General features: G+C 62.7%; 1 protein-coding gene across 5 annotated transcripts in view; it reads right to left on the bottom strand.

Annotated features, from left to right (window-relative positions):
• Window positions 1-812: 812 nt before the first annotated feature.
• NHSL2 (NHS like 2) overlaps window positions 813-18,115 on the bottom strand; it is an 18,194-nt gene continuing 891 nt past the window's right edge. Inside the window, exons 1-8 of one of the 5 annotated variants that reach the window (XM_042886384.1) lie at window positions 12,994-13,053; window positions 7,361-7,513; window positions 6,627-6,763; window positions 6,263-6,467; window positions 5,373-5,504; window positions 2,260-4,371; window positions 2,028-2,160; window positions 813-1,559 (exon numbers count right to left, since the gene is read on the bottom strand). In XM_042886384.1, the coding sequence (XP_042742318.1) occupies window positions 1,256-1,559; window positions 2,028-2,160; window positions 2,260-4,371; window positions 5,373-5,504; window positions 6,263-6,467; window positions 6,627-6,763; window positions 7,361-7,513; window positions 12,994-13,009 (3,192 nt within the window). In that variant the 5' untranslated portion in view covers window positions 13,010-13,053 and the 3' untranslated portion in view covers window positions 813-1,255. Of the gene's footprint in view, window positions 1,560-2,027; window positions 2,161-2,259; window positions 4,372-5,372; window positions 5,505-6,262; window positions 6,468-6,626; window positions 6,764-7,360; window positions 7,514-11,178; window positions 12,828-12,993; window positions 13,054-18,115 lie in introns of those variants that run through there. The other 4 variants (XM_042886383.1, XM_042886380.1, XM_042886381.1 and 1 more) reach the window with 4 other exon arrangements.

Here is an 18,115-nt window from a genome sequence, read left to right as displayed (position 1 = left end):
CCCCACTGCTGCTCAGCCCTGGCCCCATTGCTCTGCCCCAATTCAGGGAGGCTGGGGTACTTGGGAGCTTGCAGATAGGGGAAGTAATGAAGCACAAACTTTCTTAATTCTGTGTTTCTCTGCTAGTTGCTGTCTGGCCTTTTCTTGCCCTGAGGAAGAAGAGAGATGGTGTTTCTGCTCAGCCCCCACCCCCCGGCTGGCCTTGCCCCACTGCTCCTCACTGTGGCTTCTGCTGCAGTCCCAGCACGTGGTGTGTGGGGTCCTGTTTGTGTCAGGGGGATGGTGGCAGTGCCAGCAGTACGGGGACAGCAGTGGGGTGCAGCCCCAGGCACAGAAACTGGGAAACTGCAGGAGTCCTGTGGGTGAGGGTCAAAGCACAGCCCTGCATCCCAACAGCTGGCTGGGTTTGGCTGGAGGAACTCCAGCACTGGGAGCTGTAGATGTCTGCAGGAGGCACAAGACTACCCGGCTTCTGCAGGGTGCTTCAGTCTGATGGCAAAGGTGGGGAGGGAAAGTCTGTGTTTGCACTGAGGGCTGAAGAACTCTCTGGAATGCAGCATTGTCAGGGGCTTTCGAGGGGCCTGAGGTCATCGCACAGGCTGCAGACAGCAGGCGCCTGCTCCCCGTGCAGCAGGGAGGAAGCTTTGGATGATGAGCAGGAATGGTCTGTGGCTCTTCCAAAGCAGCCTCCTGTCCAACCGACCTCCAAAGTAAATCTCCACATTTCCAGCTGAACTCAAAACCTGGGACTTTTGCCTGGGAAACTGATGGCACAACGTCAAAGGAAAGAGAATAAAACATCATCACCATTGTGCATTAGAAAAAGCCGTTTAAAGTACCACATGCCGAGTGACCAAACAGTTTCAAGCTAGCTTTGTTGGTGGGTGCTGGGAGGTGCCTGGAGCTGCAGTCCTGCTGTGTTCCTGAGCAGCAGGAGCTGCTGTCCCAGCGGCACAGGAGGTGCCAGGTCCCAGTCCCCACTAGAGTGCTGCATGTCTGCCTCTCCCCTCTTGCCAGCAGCGCAGCAGGGACATGGGGGCCTCAGGTCCCAACACTGCTTCTCTGCCAGCAGCTCTCCCACTGGAGAGGAACCAAAGAGGATTCGCCAAGGAAGAAATGAAAGCTCGAAAGAAGCCCCAGTGGGGCAGCCAGGACATCCCTTCTGCAGTGACCTGAGTGCCTAAAGCTACTGCCCGCAGCACGGCTCCATCTGCACCAACCCGAGCCCTTTGTGGCCAGAAGGCTCTGTGCAGGTTTAGGGCTGGCTGTTTGCACCATCTAGCTCGGGGGCAAACTCCATCATGACCCTCCGAGCCAGTGGATTTGTGGTCTTGAGCAGTTCAGCTGCAGACGGCCGGGAACCGCTGCTGGTTTTACTGCTCTTCTTCTGGAGCAGAGCCTTAAAATCTTCATTCCTGCTGGAGGACTTCCCGGTGCTCACTGCTGCTGCAGGAGACTCGCTGGTTGGTGAGCCTGACGTCTTCACGGGAGAGTGGGAATTGGGCCGGCTGCTAAAGCTGTCGCCTGGCTCCTTCCGCCCCAGAACCTTCCTCTTGGACCTAAACACCAAAGAGATGTGTGGTGGGAGCAGTCCCAGGCAGGAGCTGCCGCTGCTTTGGATGGGGTGATTTCCTATAGCAATGGGAAGGGCAGTGCCTAAGGGGCAAAGGGCAGAGCGTAATGGGGGAGGAGCACGGCACCCACCCGGCTCTGCTGGGGCAGGATGGAGGTGCTCAAAGCCAGGCTGGACAGGGCTTGGTGCAACCTGACCCAGTGGGAGGTGTCCCTGCCGACAGCAGGGTGTTGGACTGGAGGATCTTTAACACCCCTTCCAACCAAATGATGCAGTGATTCTGTGCTTAGCATACGTGTGAGCCATCCACAGCTCCTCTGGGCAATCTGTTCCAGTGCCTCACCACCCTCATTGTAAAAAATTCCTTCCTTACATCCTCAGGAGTGCATAAGGCAGCAACAACCCCTCCGAGGGTGGGCTCGAGGGGCTGTGCCCACCACAGCGCTCTTTCTACCTGTGAATGACAGTGAAGAGATCCTCTGTGGTGCGGGATGCCATGAAGACATCGTCGTCTTCCTCAGCGATGGAGTCGGCCGTCTTGTCACTGGCGAAGCTCTTCTCCTCTGTGCCAGCCTCAGACGAACTGCCTGCTTGCAGGGAGGAGAAAACAGCCATGAAATACATGGGATGATGGAGAGGGATCCCCCGGCCCCCTTCTCCGCACGGAGCAGCAGGCGCATCCTCACCTTGCTCTGAGGGGGTCTCGCCAGCTTGCGCCGTGCCTGGGACCTCAGTGGGTGTTGGGCCATCAGCGTCAGGTTGGCAGCAGCTGGGCTCTGAATCCAGCGTGATGATGGGGCTGGGGGTGGGCGCCGGGTCCCCTGCACCCCCTGCCTGCTGCACTGGGATTGGGGTGAGCGGCAGGTAGAGCACGCTGGGCTTCTTGGGCACCGGCGGCGGCACCTTGGCCTTCCTGCGCTCTGCCTCTGGCCGCGGTTTGTCCTCCAGGCTGCCCTGCGAGAGCCGTCGAGGCTGCCCCGGGCCCCTCCATGGATCCCCTTTCCGTAGCATCAGGCTGTCCTTGGTGGTGATGCTTGGCGGGGATGTGGGGGACAGGGGACCCTCCTCCCGCAGGACCACGGGCTTGGGCAGGATGCACGGGGGCCGCTTGGCCAACGGTGGTTTCTCCGCTACCGGCGGCTTCACTTTCCTCTCCGGCCCCTGGCAGGGGATACGTGGCAGTTCCTCCGCATGCTCTGGGCCGTCAGTGTTGTCCTCTGGCTCGGAGCGGCTGATGGAGCGCAGACGCACAGAGCGCAGGTCGGACTGGGTGACCACGGGCATGATGGGCTGGATGGGACTGGTCTTCTGGACCAGCTTGGTGCCGAAGGTGGAGTCGGAGTGGTGCCGGCTGACCTTCGTCTTCCCCTTCAAGGAGATCTTCAGCCCCGAGAGGTCGAGGTGGGCGGGCGGTGTGAGCGGCAGCTCGAAGGACAGCCTGGATTTGGGGCTCCGCTCCATGGGGGATGTGGGGGGCAGCGAGGACTTCCTCTCGGGAACCAGCGGCCTCACCCGCACCTGGTGTGGTGAGTGCCCAAGGATGGCTGAGGTGGGGACGGTGGGCGTGGGGGTCTCTGATTGGCTGGAGTACCCGCTGGATGGGGACATCAGCCCTGCGGGCCTGCCTGGGGAGGAGGTTTTGAGGTCAGCCTCTGCTGAGAGCTGGGAGGGTGTTGTGGCCCTGGAGATAGAGGGGGACATGAGGGACTCGGAGCTGCCCCGTGCCTTCACACACTCAATGGCTGTAGTCCCTGTGGCTGTGCTGGAGCCGGAGAGGGAGCGGTAGGGCTCACCATTCTTCCAGTCTGCCATGTACCACTGGCCGGGGGCAGCTGGGCTGTCGGGCTCTCTACCCTGGGGGTCTGCATGCACCACCCGGTGCCCAGCAGGTTCCAGCGGGATGCACAGGCTCTTGGGTCTCTGATCATGGGGCAGCCCCAGGGCAGCCAGGCTGTCCTGCCCGTCTTTGATCAGTGAGACGCTGCGGGTGGGCGGCGAGGGCTTCTTCTTGGCCTTCTTAAGGGAAATGCTCTTGGAGCGCCGCCGCCGCTGCCCGTCCGGCTCCGGCCCCAGCGAGATGTTATCAGTGCTGGTGCTGCCCTCGGAGCCTGCGCTGGGGTAGCCCAGGGCACAGTTGGTGCTGCCTCGCCGGGCTTCGGCGTAAGCAATGTCCACGGAGCAGAGGGACCCCGAGTCGGTGGGCACTGACAGCGAGCGCTCGCGGAAGCGGCACCCTCCCCGCTCCACCCCTAAGCGCGATGGCTCCGGTGCCGGCTCCGGCTCTTTGTTTGTGGGTGAAAAGTTCACCCTGGCTTCTTGGCCATCACACCTCCGGATGCCCCCAGCGCCAGGAGGAGACTCAGGAGTCGTGGCGGAGAAGGAGCTGGGCCCAGTGCTCCCTGCATGCTCCTCCTGAGCGATGAAGAAGGAGGCAGCCCGCTCGGTGCCGGTGGGGGAGCCCATGGCGGAGCTGCCTGGTGAGACCTCCTGGCCGGCAGCAGGGCTGGAGGGGGTGGTGTATCCGAAGGAGTTGGCACCCCAAGGTGGGGGAAAAGAGGAGCCCTGTGGTCCGTTGCAGGTGCTGGGGGTGGCCGCGTTGTCCATGGAGGATGGAGGTGGGCAGCAGCGTGCCTGCAGCGTGCCCCCGAGGTCACTGAAGGTCTTCCTCAGCGGGGCAGAGAGCGGCTGGCGGGGGCTGGTCTGCTGGGAGGGCTTCCTCCCACCCGTGGTCTCAAAGCTGCAGGACAGGGACTCGGCGATGGGTGGGTGTGTGGTGTGCGCAGGGCCGTTGGTGCTGCCTGTGGGGACAAATGTGGGGTGAGCGTGGGCTGGCATTGCCCTGGGCATCACGGCCACCATCCTTCCCTATTGGATGTAGGACCGTTCCCACCCCATGGCCCAGCTTTGGGCTGCATCCTTGCCTGCATATGCAGTGTGTCCCAGCTGACTGCAAGAGAAGGGTTGACCCCAGATGTTCCCCTCTACTGGGTGGGCAGCAGCCAGCTGGGAACAGTCCCAGCCTGGTTAGCACCTGTGCTGGGATTTGAGATGTGCCATGAGGTGTGTGGACAGTTTAACCAGGGCGAGAGCCTCCATGCAAGAGGCAGTACCCCCATAGGGACCAAAGTGCTGCCCCAGTGCTGTTCTGTGGTGGGCATCACGCCCTGGGCTCACAGCCCTTCCTCATCTCAGAGCAGTCCAGTGGGAACGGTCCCAGGGTCCCACACACAGCCAGACTGGGACTCAAGGCTGTGATCAGCTGAACTCTGAGTTACTCCACAGGAGGAGTCTCACTGGGGTCCTGTCCCCAGTGGCTGGCCAGCGTCACAGGGAAAAGCCTTCCTCCTGCCCAGTGAGAACTTCTCTTGGTGCTGTGGTTTCTCTACCTCCGGTCCCCACATACATATGAAGAACCTTTCCTGCGGTCAGCACTGCGATGCCCAAGAGCTGGGACGGATGCTGCACTGATAGGATCAGGCACTGCTTCATGGCCACGCCAGGGATGCTCTGAGCACCCTCACCATGCCAGCACCCTCATCACAGTGGCGTGGGGTCTGCCTACTGCCCGCGAGGAAGGGCACAGGCCCAGGTTGGATCTCAGCATCCTTCACTCCTTGTAAGCACCCTGACTTGGGGCATGGCGGTGTCCCCCAACACATGCCAGCTCCAGTGCCAGGCCAAGCGTCACCAGCATGCCCAGGACCCCAGGAGTGCACAGGGGGTCTCCTTGGTGGCCTTCACACCCCCACGGCCGGGGTGTCCCAGCCCCCCGGGGTGGCTGCGCGGTTCTTGCTGTCACCTTGGTCTCGCAGGGACATGTTAGGGAATCCGATAACGGTCCGTCTACGCCGCAGGGTGGACTTGGGGTTCATCGCGGTCTCTGTGTTAAACAGGGAGTGACGAGCACTCGCGTGCCTAGCAAAGTGCTGCCCTGTAGCCAAAACAAACACGCCGTACCGTATTGCTGCGGCCAGGAGGACACGGCCACCTGCGGCACCACGGCTGTCCCCTGGCTTGCTGCAGCAGGGGGTGGGTGGCGGGGGATGGAGGACGTGGTGAGCCATGTGCTGTGAGATGTGGTGGGTGGTGCCGGCTGCGGGAACGCGGAGCTGCTGCTGCGATGGAGGTGGGATGCATGAAATGATGAGAGGTGGTGGCCTTAAGCTGTGCCAGGGGAAGGTCAGGTTGGGTATTAGTAGAGATTTCTTCTCTGGAAAAGTGATAATGCACTGGCACAGGGGGGTGTGGGGAGGGGGGGGCATTGCTCTTAGAGGCATTTGAGAGCTGTGGGGACGTGGCACTGAGGGACACGATCAGTGGCTGAATGTGTTCATGGGGTGTCTGGGAGCTGCGGCCCTGCGAGAACAGACGGATGGATGGATGGACAGACGGAGCACGGTGAGAGCCAAGGTGACAACAGAACCGGCTGGCAGGGCAGCATGGCACAAACAAGAGACCGGCTGGTGGCATGGATCGGACACACGGAGCTGCAGATGGCAGGAGAGATGGCAGGGAATGACGCACACGAGCATGCCGCTGCTGTCCCCTGCTGTCCCCACGTGGCCGGCGGGGACACGGGCTCTCAGCCCGCCCTCCCACCACCCAGCATCCCGTTGGGAGCATCCTTCCCAGGTGCCAGCTCAGCTCCATCACCTCTCCCCCAGCAACCACGCGTGGCTGGTGCCTTACCCGAGACATTGATGGGGACCACGTTGGTCTGCACAGAGCAGGACTGGTGCCACTGCTTCTCCTCCACGGTGGGCAGGGGGAAGGCCCTGGGCCAGGCTGTCTGCTTGTCGGGGGTGGTGGGGAGGCTCAGGGAGATGTCGGGTGGTCTCACGCCCAGCGTGCTGGCACTGCTGCTCTCCTCCTCATCGGCTCGCCGGCTCGGGGGCTGCGGGGAAAAGCATGAATCAGCCCGGTGGGACAGAAAGGGCCACCCCCCATCTTGCTGTGCAATGCTGTGCCAATGTATCATCCCCAGCTGACATCCTGCCACCCCACAGAGAGCTCAGGCACAAAGGTCTGTCCCCACCGCGGCCCTGGGACTCACCATAAGCACGAACTCGAGGCGCTTGGAGGGCAGGGAACGGGGTGAGGGCTCCGTAGGGGTGCTGGGAGGTGGGTGGCCGGCAGCACGGAAGGTCTGCCCAGTCACTCTGCTCTCAGCATACTGCTCCTCATACTCCTCTGCAAGGGAAACAGCCAGTAGGACCCTGCTCCAGCCACCAGTGTCTGTCTCTAGGCTGTGTCTGCCTGTCCTGCTCGAGGTGCAGGAAGGGGAGTGCAGGGCCCTGCAGCGGGGCCGGGGCTGGGAAAGCTGCAGCTCCCAGGGGGCTGGGAGCCTGGCTGGGGATGGCCAGCGCTCCCCATCTCCCGTCCTGTGATTGTTGAGCTAATTAGCGCTGGTCGTTACAGCCTAGTGCGGAAACCAGCTCTATTTGGGCTGCCGTAATGAGATTACGAGCTGGGGGAAGGCCAGGCTGCTGATCTAATCGATGCCTGTAAAGCATCTGATCTGAGGCCGCGTGACGTCGCGATGGAGAAATTGGGAGGAAACAAGATCAGCAGCCGTGCTGATTCCATTACCCGGCCCCACGCTCCTCGTAGGCAGCGCCAGGCACAGCTCAGGGCCACGGTGGCTCTGCTGGGTGCAGGGCTTTGGGGACAGAGCGGAGAACGGGCTGCCGCAGGCTGGGACGTCACAGCTCCGCAAGGTGCACGGAGCAGCTCAGAGATGCCCTCGGTGCAGCAGACCCGGAGCTGTACCCAGCGATGCCCCGGTACCTTGCAGCAGGCTCTGCAGGTTGAGCTGAGCCTCCTGGTGCAGCTGCTCCATGCCGGGCGGGCGGCCGGCAGCCAGGAAGACGTTCACCGGCTGCTGCCATGACAGCTTGGTGGGGGCGGCTTTCTTGCTCTCCAAGTCCAGGTTAGAGGTGGCTGCGAGCAGAACAAGAGGGAAGTGAGGGACTGCGCTTCCTGTGAGTGCTGCTGAGGGTTTGGGGCCGGTGCTGAGGCAGCACAGTGCACCCATCCCATCCAGCAACGCAGGGCTGGGGATGTGGCTGTGTCAGACAAGAGCAGAGCCCGTCGCTGCTGCAGGCGCTGGACACGCTTCTGTGGGCGGCCAGAGCCAGGCAAGGAGCAGAGAGAAATTGAGGAAGGAAGAAATCAACCCACCGCCCTGGGTGATTGCACAGCTGCTGTCAGGCGCAGGAAGGGCAGCGGTGAAGCAACCTCCTTGCTGCAGGAGAGCAGAAACCACAGCCTAAAGGGAGGGGGCGAGGGGACACGGCACATTTTGCTGCACTTCATCCACCAGCATCGCCCGAGAGTAACTCGCATTTGGCAGGAAAGGGTGGGAAGAGGCTGCGGGCTGCTGGGTGGCCCCGGGGTGCAGGCAGTGCACACCCAGCCCCGCTTCCTGCGTGGCAAACGCTTCCCCTCATCCCTGCGCTGTGGGTGCTGTCCCCAGCGAGAGCCTCAGCACCCTCAACCCCACCCCAGCGTGCAGAGCGAGCAGCTCTGCGGCTTTGCTGAAGGATGACTGCACCATGGCAGCCTCAGTGCCCAGCACCTCCCTGCTGGGTTCCCCCTTCTGCTCCATTTGAACCCTCTGCAGCCACCACCATCCCAGCCTGCATGCCCCCAGCGTCACCCCTGCTCCTTCTCTACCCGCAGCCCCCAGCACAACGCCCAGCATCCGAAGGCAGCGTGCCTGCTCCCTAGCCTAGTTACTTTTATAATTTGTGTTACCATAACGACATGCCTTAACACAAGCCTTTCTTTTTTTTTCTTTCGTCTTTTCCTTTAAATAATTTGACTTGTTTCCATATCAACCAAAGGGTGTCGGGGTGTGTGCGTGGAAATCACACTGAGCTTTGCCCAGCTGCAGGATCCCATCCCAGAGGGGGCACACGGGGCAGCACCGTGCCCAGAGCAGCCATCGTTCAGGGATGGCATTTCTCTGCTCCAGGTGAGCACAGCCCCCTGTTTTTCAGCAGGAAAACATGCTTGTTCCTCCCATTGCCTCCCAAACGATGCCCAAAGAGGACAGGGGTGCTGGCACAAGTGCTGCATGCTGTGCACACAGCAAGCTCAGGGTATCACCCCCCTGGCAGAACGGCACAGCACCCAACAGGGACTTGGAGATCCCCATATAGCACAGCCCTCCTACCCACACCCTCCTCCACCACATCCTGCCCTGAGCAGAGCACCTTACCTCTGCCCCGGACCCCTCGGCACCCCTGGGGGCCCGCTGTGCCAGCTGGAGCCCAGTGGGCAAATGGCAGCTCTGAAACCTGGAACCACCCCTGAGCAAAGCGGAAGCGCAGCTGGGCAGTGTGTGTGTGTGGGGGGGGGGGCCACAGCCATCCCCAGGCTGTGACACCGTGACACCCCATCTGCACGAGGAGCACCCAGGCACTGTGTGTGCATAGCTCAGGTTGCATGCAGGAGCGAATGTAATGCCTGGTGCTTTGGGTGGTGCTCCTTGGTGCTCAGAGTGCTGGGCATCACGCCGTGGCTCTGCTGTGTGGCACAAGGAGCCAGCAGCACCGTCCCTCTGGACTCCTGAGGGTGCTCAGCTCCACCATGGATCCCTGATGCATTCCTCACCGCTGGGGGAAACCGAGGGATGGTCACCCAAAGGAGGCACGATGTCTCCCAGGGTTCTGTCCCACCTGGGGACAGCTCTGCCCCACACCTCAGGACCAGGGTAGCATCTGCGTGCATGGCCATGCAGCAGCACCACGACATTGGGGACAGTTTGCAGAGAGCACGAGCAAGTGTTCAGGCTCAGGATGATGTGGCGATGGTGCTGTGGGGCTGTAGCCACGGGGAGTTTGCTCCCACCTTAGGACCAGCATCGAGCACGGCTTTGCTCTTCCCAAGCACCACCCGATGTGGGGCACAACGCACACGCCTGCCCTCAGCATCTCCAAGCCACCCCGCTCCACGCCAGCAGTCGCATTTACCTACTGCCCAGGCACCCCGAATCCACAGGGAGATGTTTGACAGAGCCATCGAGAGCCACTTCGATTCGGGGCGAAGCTACGGTGAGATGATGCCGCCAAACTTCCCCTCCTCAAGCAGCACTCCTGAAGCAAGCAGGGAGCGCCGGCACTGCAGAGGCACCCCAGGAGTGATGGAACAGCAGCAGCAGAGGCAGCGTTAGCTGAGCGGCCATGGCAACAGGCACTGGCACAGCAGCATCCAGCCCTGGTGCACCTCGAAGCTGAGAGTAATCCCAACAGTGACCCAAACTCTGCCGTGCTGCAGTGCCGGCAATGCTCTGCAATGCTTTGATGAGAGCCCCAACACGGCGCGATGCGTGGCGCAATGACATTCCCTATGGGCCGGAGCCAGAGTGCACGCTGCTCCTCAACGAGTGGAGAGGAAGAGAAAATAGCGAGCGGTGGGAGCTGGCAGCCAACACGCAAAGTGCCTCCTGTCCCACCTCACCCCATGCTGGATTCGGAGCCGTCGGGCCAGCAGCCCTGCAGAGACACAGCAGCACTGTGCACGGACACCGTACGGCATTCCCACAGCGCAGTGCCCCACTGAACACCCATGAGCCCCACACCAGGAGAGAGTGCATGGGACGGAGTGTGCCAACATCCCACAGACGTTGTGCTACAGGGTGAGGCCATGGGGGCTGCAAGCCGTTAGTTGGGTGCCCACACTGTGACCCCTCGCCTGCACCTCCTGCAGGGTTGCGATGCGCAACAGCAGCAGCAGCCTGCTCCTGCAGATCTGGGTTCTCCTTACCCTCCCCGTTTCACATGTTGTCAGCTGATTTTGCACTGACAGCAGCGCTGCAGGAGCTGTTGGGGTGGGTGGGTTAGCAGCTGAGGGGGTCACCCAGCGTGCAGGGGAAGGCTGCATTGCATGAGAGAGCAGCAGCAGCAGAGCAGGAAACACCACCATCCATCAGTAGGGTTCAGAGTGAACACTGTGCCAAAGCCCTGAGGTGCCATCAGGAAAACAGACACAAACCCATTTTTCCAGGTGGATCCTTCCTTCACCCCACACCCCATGTAGGGCCAGAGCAGAGGGGTCCCCAACAGGGACGGACGGGGTTCCCTCCTCCCCAGCTCCATGTGTGGGGGCACGCAGGGGTGCCGTGCTGCTTTGGGAACGGTCACCACAGCAACCAGCTGCCACTCTTGCAGCGACAGGCGGGCGCAGGGACACGGCAAGCGGGGACATGGGGTGGGAGTCGATGGGGTCTGCCTGCATGGAGGCTGTGGCCCTGTGCTGGGAGCGGGCGCCCGCAGGAAAGCACCGTTTCCCCCGTGCCCTGCTGGATTTGCACTCCATGGGGCCGGGACAATGCGAGGAAGTGGCTGAGAGGGGAACGCGGCCAGGGCTCGGGACAAAGGGGCCCAAGAGCTGAAAGCAGCCACAGCGGAGCGGCGTGGAGCTCAGCACGGCCCCGGCTTCATTGCATTGAGGTCGGCCGGGCTGGGCAGGGAGCAGAAAGCAGGGCACACACTGCAGCCACGCTGGGGAAGGGAGGATGGGACCTGCACCGACCCCGTGTCCCAAGGCTCTGCGTCCTCCTGCCTGAGCGGCCACCCGATCCCTGCAGCCCTGCGCCTTACCTGCGCGCTGCCATGGTGCGAGGAGCCACTCCACCTTGGCCATGGCTGCTCAGCAAAGTGCACGGTGAGGAGCGAGCTGCCTCCACCTGCCCCGTCCGCGGCCCAGAGCAAAAGGAAACGGCCAGGAACTGGCTGCTTGACTCAGCTCCCGCCGCCCACTGTACGGCCCCGTCCTCTCTTCCTTCCCATGGCACCGCTTTCGGAATGCAGTCGGCTCTTTGCTCTGGGTGCTGCTGGAGCCCCCTGGACCACGAGGGACCACTTTCCACGCATTTCAGGGATCTGTGCAGCTCAGCCACTTGTTCCCAGGGGTGTGAGGCCCATGGGAGCCAGGATGGGAGCAGTGATGGGAACACAGCCCTGAGTGCTGGGGACAGGCAGCCCCTTGCAACTGGTGCTGCTGCAGACCCCAGAGTTGTAGACCTCGGGGATGGGATGCCCCAAAGGCAGCAGATGCAAGCAGAGCACAGATGCACAGAGCACATGCAGCCCAGGCAGCATTTGCACATGGCCCTGATGGATGGGGCCAAGCAGAGCTGCTCCAGCACAAAGCCTGTGGGAGTTGGCAGCAGATTCCCCTGGCCCTTATCTGGCATGTCAGAATACCTCCTTAGCATCCACCACTGACAGCTTTCTGAAACACAGTGACCTGTGAGCCCCCAGCCCACGGGCAATAGGGCAACGGCAACTTGTTGGCCAAGTCAGAGCTCCTCCATGGCTTTGCCAACCCTGCCTTCCCAGAAGGGCCCCAACATTGCACCTCATAGCACAGCATCCTTCACCCCTCGCATCCCAGGCTTTCTTTGCCCCATTTCATTCCGCTGTGACACCCGCTGCAACGGCAGCTGCAAAATGATACAGAGACAGGCTGTACTTCCACCCCCTCTGCCCGCTCATTATTAAGCTGTGACAGTCGCTGGGGCTGTGACAATCACTCCACATTTTCGTGTGGCTCCCAAGCAATTGAATGGGCTCCCCACTGCACCCCGCACTGCTCCTGACCCTGCGGGCAATGGATCCTGGATGGCACCGGAGCACTGCCAGCTCTCATGCCCCATGTTTTCAGCATTCCCAGGTGCTGGGATGGGGTGCTGGGAAGGGACGAGCCTCTCAGTGTCTGGAAGGGTTGTGGAACTGCCCGGGCCAGCCATGTGGGGACAGAGGGGTGATCAAGCAGGTCCTGCCTGTTGGACCCATCTATTTCGAGGGCAGCTCGGTTGCCCCCACGGTCCCCCCAAACACCCTGTGCAGATTTGCTAGGGGTTCTGCCTGCCTTGTGCTGTGAGACCCAACCAGACACCCATCACCCTCAGGGGCGGTGGGAGAAGGGGGCTGTGGGTACCAGGGGCTGTGCAAGGATAGGCTCCCCACCTGGGCAGGTCCCAGCTCTGGGGCCAGCAAGTGCAGGCCTCTGCCACACGGATGGCTTCTGCAATTTGGGGCTCATTGCTTGCAACCCGGGGCTGGCTCCTTGCAATTCGAGGCTCGCTGCCTGCAATTCGGGGCTGACTCCACGCAATTCAGGCTTTGCTCCTTGCAACCCAGCACTCGTTCTCCGCTCCCAGCACCGTCTCCCCGTTCCCAGGCCACACATCAGCACCTGCTCCACGCCCCGCAGCCCGGTGCCGGCGGACGCACGGCCCCATCTCTCCCCGTCCCCTGCAGCCTCAGCTGGAGGTGACCTCACCCGCGTCCTCCAAGCGACCCACAGGGATCAACCGCCCGCGGCGAAGCACGAGCCGCCCCCTCCCCGCCTCCGTCCCACTCCGCTCCGGGGGGCGCCGCTCCCGGGGACCCCGTCCCATCCCCCGATACCTGTTGCTGCGCGCATCCTGCCCCGCCGCTGGCTGCGCGGCGCCTTCCGCTGCGCGTTGCCCATCCTCCGGCGCGGCTCGGCCGGCCCCGATGCTCAGAGCCCGGCCGCCCCCGGGCCGCTCCCCGCCGGCTCCATACCTCCCCCGCCGCGCCGCGCCGCCGGGAGCGGGCAGCAGGAGGAGGAGGAGGAGGAGTCGAGCCGGGCCGAGCCGGGCCGGGCCGCACCGCACCGCGCCACACCGAGCGCCCGCCGCATCCGCACGGCCCGCCCGCCCCCTCGGGGCCCGCCCGCCGCGGGGCTGAATGGGTGGGGGCACCGGGGGGGGGGGTGGGGTCACCCCGGTGGCAAGGGGTTGGGCGGGGGGAGGGCCGGAGGTCCCCTTGAACCGCAGCTCGGTGTGTCGGGTGGTCGTGGGTGGCAGCCCCTGAGGGCAGCTGGAATCCCTCAGGGTGCAGTGGAAGCTGGAAGGGTGCGGGGCAGGGGGGGGGGGGGGGGGGGGGGGGGGGGGGGGAGTCTTGGGGAGGGGAAAGTCGGTGCGAGCCATGGGGCTGAGGGCTGCGGTTTGTGGGTGGTGGCATTTGGGGGCTGCGGTGGGAGGTATGGGGAGCGTTCCGTGTGCCTGCCTGGGTGTCACTGTCCCCAGCTGGGTGCTGCTGTCCCACATGATGCCATGGGATCTGGCTGGCACGCATCCCTTTGCACCCAGCAGACAGTGGCACCCGGAGGCCCCAGGGTCACACCGCTCCATCTCAGGCCGTCCCGGGCCATCAGGGCTGGAGCATCCCTCACCCACCGAATCTCAGCATCCACGGAGAGACAGAAAGGACCAGAAAGCGACGGGAGGTTGTTATGGCAACAGCCACAAATTGGATCAGTACTCTCGGCGAGGAGCAGCAGCACGAGTGCTGCAAGGAGCAGGTGGGTGTGACAGCTGTGGCGGTGCGGGGGCACAGCTGTGCCACCCCCAGATTGGGGCAGGGAGCCCCAGCCTTGCCCAGGCGAACCAAGGCTCTGCAATGGCTGCAGAAACCCCATCCCCATGTATATTTTCTCCTGCTGCACCCCGGCCAGCAGAGCACTGCGTTCTTGTAGTCCCCATCCCGTGCAGGGATCCCTGTATGTTGCACCTCTGTTTCCAAATCCGCCCCCCCCCCCCCCAGCTGGAGGAGAAAGCTGCTCCTTTGAAGCGGCCATCCACACCAAGTGGCCCAGCTGATTATTTTCCGGCCAAGAAACAGCATTAAAAAATAATAATAATAACAATAATAACGAGAGGCTGGGATGAGCTCATTGGAGAACAATGGCTCAGGGCCCGAGCCAAGGGCAGGGGGAGCAGGAACGGGACCGGGGCCCCGTGCTGCCCCATGCAGCCCCATGCAGCCCAAAGCGGTGTGGGTGGCTGTTAGGGGTGCTGGGGGGGAGCCCCGTGCCCGCGCCCCACTGCTCGCCCCACTGAAGGTGACCCCGGAGCGGCCCCTGGCACCGCTCTGCTCTCAGATCCCAAAACTCGAGCTGAGGCTGTCGTGCCACCTCGTGTCCCCTCTGGGTTCTGCATTCCTGGGATTCCTCCCGCGTAGCAGCGCCAGTTTTCCCCGCTCCTCAACCCGGCTCCCGCCCCTCCCTCCCTCCCCGCCAAGTGCCATGAGCACAGGACCGGCTGTGAGCTCTTTGCTGCCCATGCAGGGATGTGCAGCCCGCCCAGGGACACGGCTACCCCAACGGCAGGCACCCCAAAAACTGCACCCACATCCTCTGCCACCAGAGCCGCTTCCAGCCTGCGAAAAGGGAGCGCAACCCAGCACCACACGGCTGAGCACCACACGCTGCCACAACGCTGAGCCCATGGAGGGGGATGCAGTGACCCCGCTGGGGTGCAGGACGTGGCACGGTACGCTGATCCCGTGCACATGCATCACAGCATTGCTGCCCGATCCCACCCGGAGCTCCCACCCTGGAGCCAGGAATGTGGCAGCAAGGTGGGGGTGCGGGGGCACCTCCCCTCCCGATGGAGTCTCCAAGCAGAGCTGCGAGGAGGAGGAGGAGGAAGCACCCAGCGTTGAGGACACACTGCACTCCCTGTCCTCACCCCGCAGAGCTGCCAGACCCTCCCCAAAGTGAGACTGCAAGTCGAGGATAGGACTACATACCCAGCTCGGCGGCCTCCTCTTCCTCTCCCCACGGGGCTGGGGGCTGAGGGGGCTGAGGAGGCTGAGGGGGCTGAGGGCTGCCCCGTGCCCCGTGTCCTCATGGCACCGTGGCTCCCATTGGGGCTGGCTGGCTGACGGCAGCAGGGCGAACTCGGCTGCTAACTCGCTCCAGGTTCGCCGGGAGAAAGGCTGCGTGGAAATGCTTCTCCCACCCCAGCCCAGGCCCTTCTTAAAGACGTAGCTGCACTTCCCCGCTGCAGACGCATGCCACGGCGGAGCCATGGAGACGGCGCGGGGACGGAGTGTCCCATCGGCAGCCCTTCATCGGGACCCCCGAGCAGGGATGTGAGCACGGCGAGAGGAGATGCCCCTGGTCACCTCCCCTGCAGAGCTTCCCCTCCTCGTTAGTTAATGAGGATCGGGCGACTGGGTGAAGGGCTTTGCTCCAGGCTGCAGCCCATGGCTCCCGTGGGGTCTCTCTACCCTTTGGCCCCGCTCTGTGGGGCTCATCTGTGGGATGATGGTGCTCTCCTCCCCAGGGAGCTGCAGCACGGACCCCTGTGCGGGCAGGAGGCGATCCTGCTGCCTTGTCCTCACCTCCTGCTGCCACTGCTTTGCCCTCCTGCAGGTGAGCAGGCACCTGGGGCCACTTAGCAGCTCCCACCATCACTAATCCCCCGTAACCTGCTGGCTGCTCCCAGCCAAGCAGACCTGTGATACCCGCACAGCAGAGCCATGGAAGAGGGCTTTCAAATTTCAAAGCACAAACCTGCCAATTCAGTTTGCAGGTTGCAAATCCGAAAGCTCTGCATTAGCTTCACCTCCCGTTCTGCTCACTGCAGCCAGCAATCCCCATGTGCAGGTCTGGTGAGCACAGCACACCTGAGATGCACTGCACGAGGGGATAAACCCACTGGGGTGCAGGTGAACCCTCTGTGCCTGTGGTGCTGCCCTGCGCACATCCAAACCGATGTGGCACAGAGCTGACCTGTGGGACCGGATGGAGGAAAGCCAGCTCCTTTACGTCACCATGAGTGCTGTCCTGAAGCCAGACCTCAGCTCCCCCCACCCCACGGCCACTCTGTGGCCTCACAGCCCACGCACAGCTGATGGCCAGGACCACCCAGGGCACTGCTGGCTGCCAGCACTGCAGGGTGGAGAGCAGGATGTGCCCGGTGGCAATGGGTGCCAGGGAGCACTGATATGCTGCTTGCGGGGTGCTGTGGTTCATTGCCTGGCAGCAGCCACAGACAAGTGCTGCAGAGGTCCCTGCAGCTGGAAAACAGTTTGCCAAAGTGAGCTCTGTTTGCACATGAAAGTGAACGCATCCTTCAGACTGCTGAAGATGATGCAAAGCTCTTTGGAGACACGGCTGAAACAGAGCCATGTTCCTGTGCAACGTCACCGCGGCCGCGCTTACAGCCAGCACGGGGCTGGAGATGCTGCACGCCTGCAGGGAGCAGCACTGCTGCAGAAGTGCTGGCAGGGCTTCGGGGAGAACCCTGGGGCTGGAGGAGGAGTGGGACAGGGATGGCACCAGCACCCCCTGTGCCTTCCTGCCTTGGGAGCGGGCAGCGCCAGGCTGCAGCACAGCGTTCCTTCCAGAGCTCCGTCCCCGCAGCTCTGTGGGCGCAGTGCCTTCATACCTCCCGGCGCCAGGCCCTGTTTTCTTCAGCACTGAGATTTATTTTGGGAACAGCAGGGTCCCCAGGGGCTGAGCAGGGAGCACAGCTCACGTCCCTGCTGCCACCACCCAGGGGACGCATCCCCACCATTGGGCAGCCGGGCTGCGCATCCCTCCGCTCTCACACGACGGCCAATGGATGAATAAGGGCTGAGGAATCCAACAGCCCCCAGCTCCCAGCGGTGGAAACAACCCTGCTGCCTCCTCGGATGGAGTGATGTGGGAATACCCGGGATGCTCCAACCAGGGAACCATCCTGGGGAAGGGCGACGCTGGTGCCTGGCCCTTTTTGCCTGCCCCATGCTGGGATGCAGGAGGGCTGCGGGAAGGCTGCTGGTGCTGGTTGATTCCCCGCTGCATCCCCTGTGAATGAGACACGTTGGATTTGTTCCACACTGAGAGGAGAAACGTGATTTGGATCCTCTTCAAGAAATGGAAAAAGGGGGAAAAAGAACTGTCCTGTCCTGACAGCTCCCCACCCAAGGACTCCGCACAAAGCAGCCCTGGGCTTTCTCTGCAAGGATGGGGCTGGCAGGGGTTGCACCCTCTGGACACGTGCACCGATCTCCCCGGAGGCAGCAGATGGTGGAGCACTTGGAAAAACAAACATCATCTGAAGCAGCGCTCAGAAGTGCACTCACCCCCCTGGGCTGCAGAACGGCAGTGGTGGATGGATGGAACGGGCAGTGCTGCCCTATGGGGCGGGGGAAATGTAGTGAGTGTGGGGTCTCTGCCACCCACCGGCCAATCTCAGGGAGGAAAGGTGAGATTTGGGCCTGTATACACCTCCAGATGGGCTGTCAATGCACATCTGCATGCTCTCATGTTCACACCTCCAATGAGAGGTTGGAGGGGACTGTCCTGCCTCTGCCTGCATCCACGGTGCCAGCATCCAACCCCGTGGCGCAAAGCCCCTGTGGCCACCAAGCATCCCAGCCAGGCAGGTGGGGACCATCTGGTCACCATCAGCACCAGCTCCTCCTCCTGGGGACGGTGACATCGCTGGGCTCAGCCTGGATGACCGCAGTGCCTCCTTTTCTCCGTGTTCCTTCCTACTTGAGGCAGGGACAGCGGGAGCCTCTTCCCTCCCCGATCGCTTCTCATCCCAGCCGCGGCTCAGCGTGCAGCAGTGCCATCAAACTCCAGCGCTCATTTCCCACGGCTCTGCTCAGAGGAGCAGCGCTTACACACAGCGCAGATTTCACTGAGGGCCTGAGAAACGAGCTGTGCTTCTGGGGAAAACGCGCTGCAACAACATTTCCCCTCCCCCCTCCTCCCCCACCCCCCCCC

This window comes from Lagopus leucura, unplaced genomic scaffold (genome assembly GCF_019238085.1).
Source record: "Lagopus leucura isolate 7727_CA_CO unplaced genomic scaffold, USGS_WTPT01 Super-Scaffold_100057, whole genome shotgun sequence".
NCBI classification, from domain to species: domain Eukaryota; kingdom Metazoa; phylum Chordata; class Aves; order Galliformes; family Phasianidae; genus Lagopus; species Lagopus leucura.
This window is presented reverse-complemented; position numbering and strand designations above follow the sequence as displayed.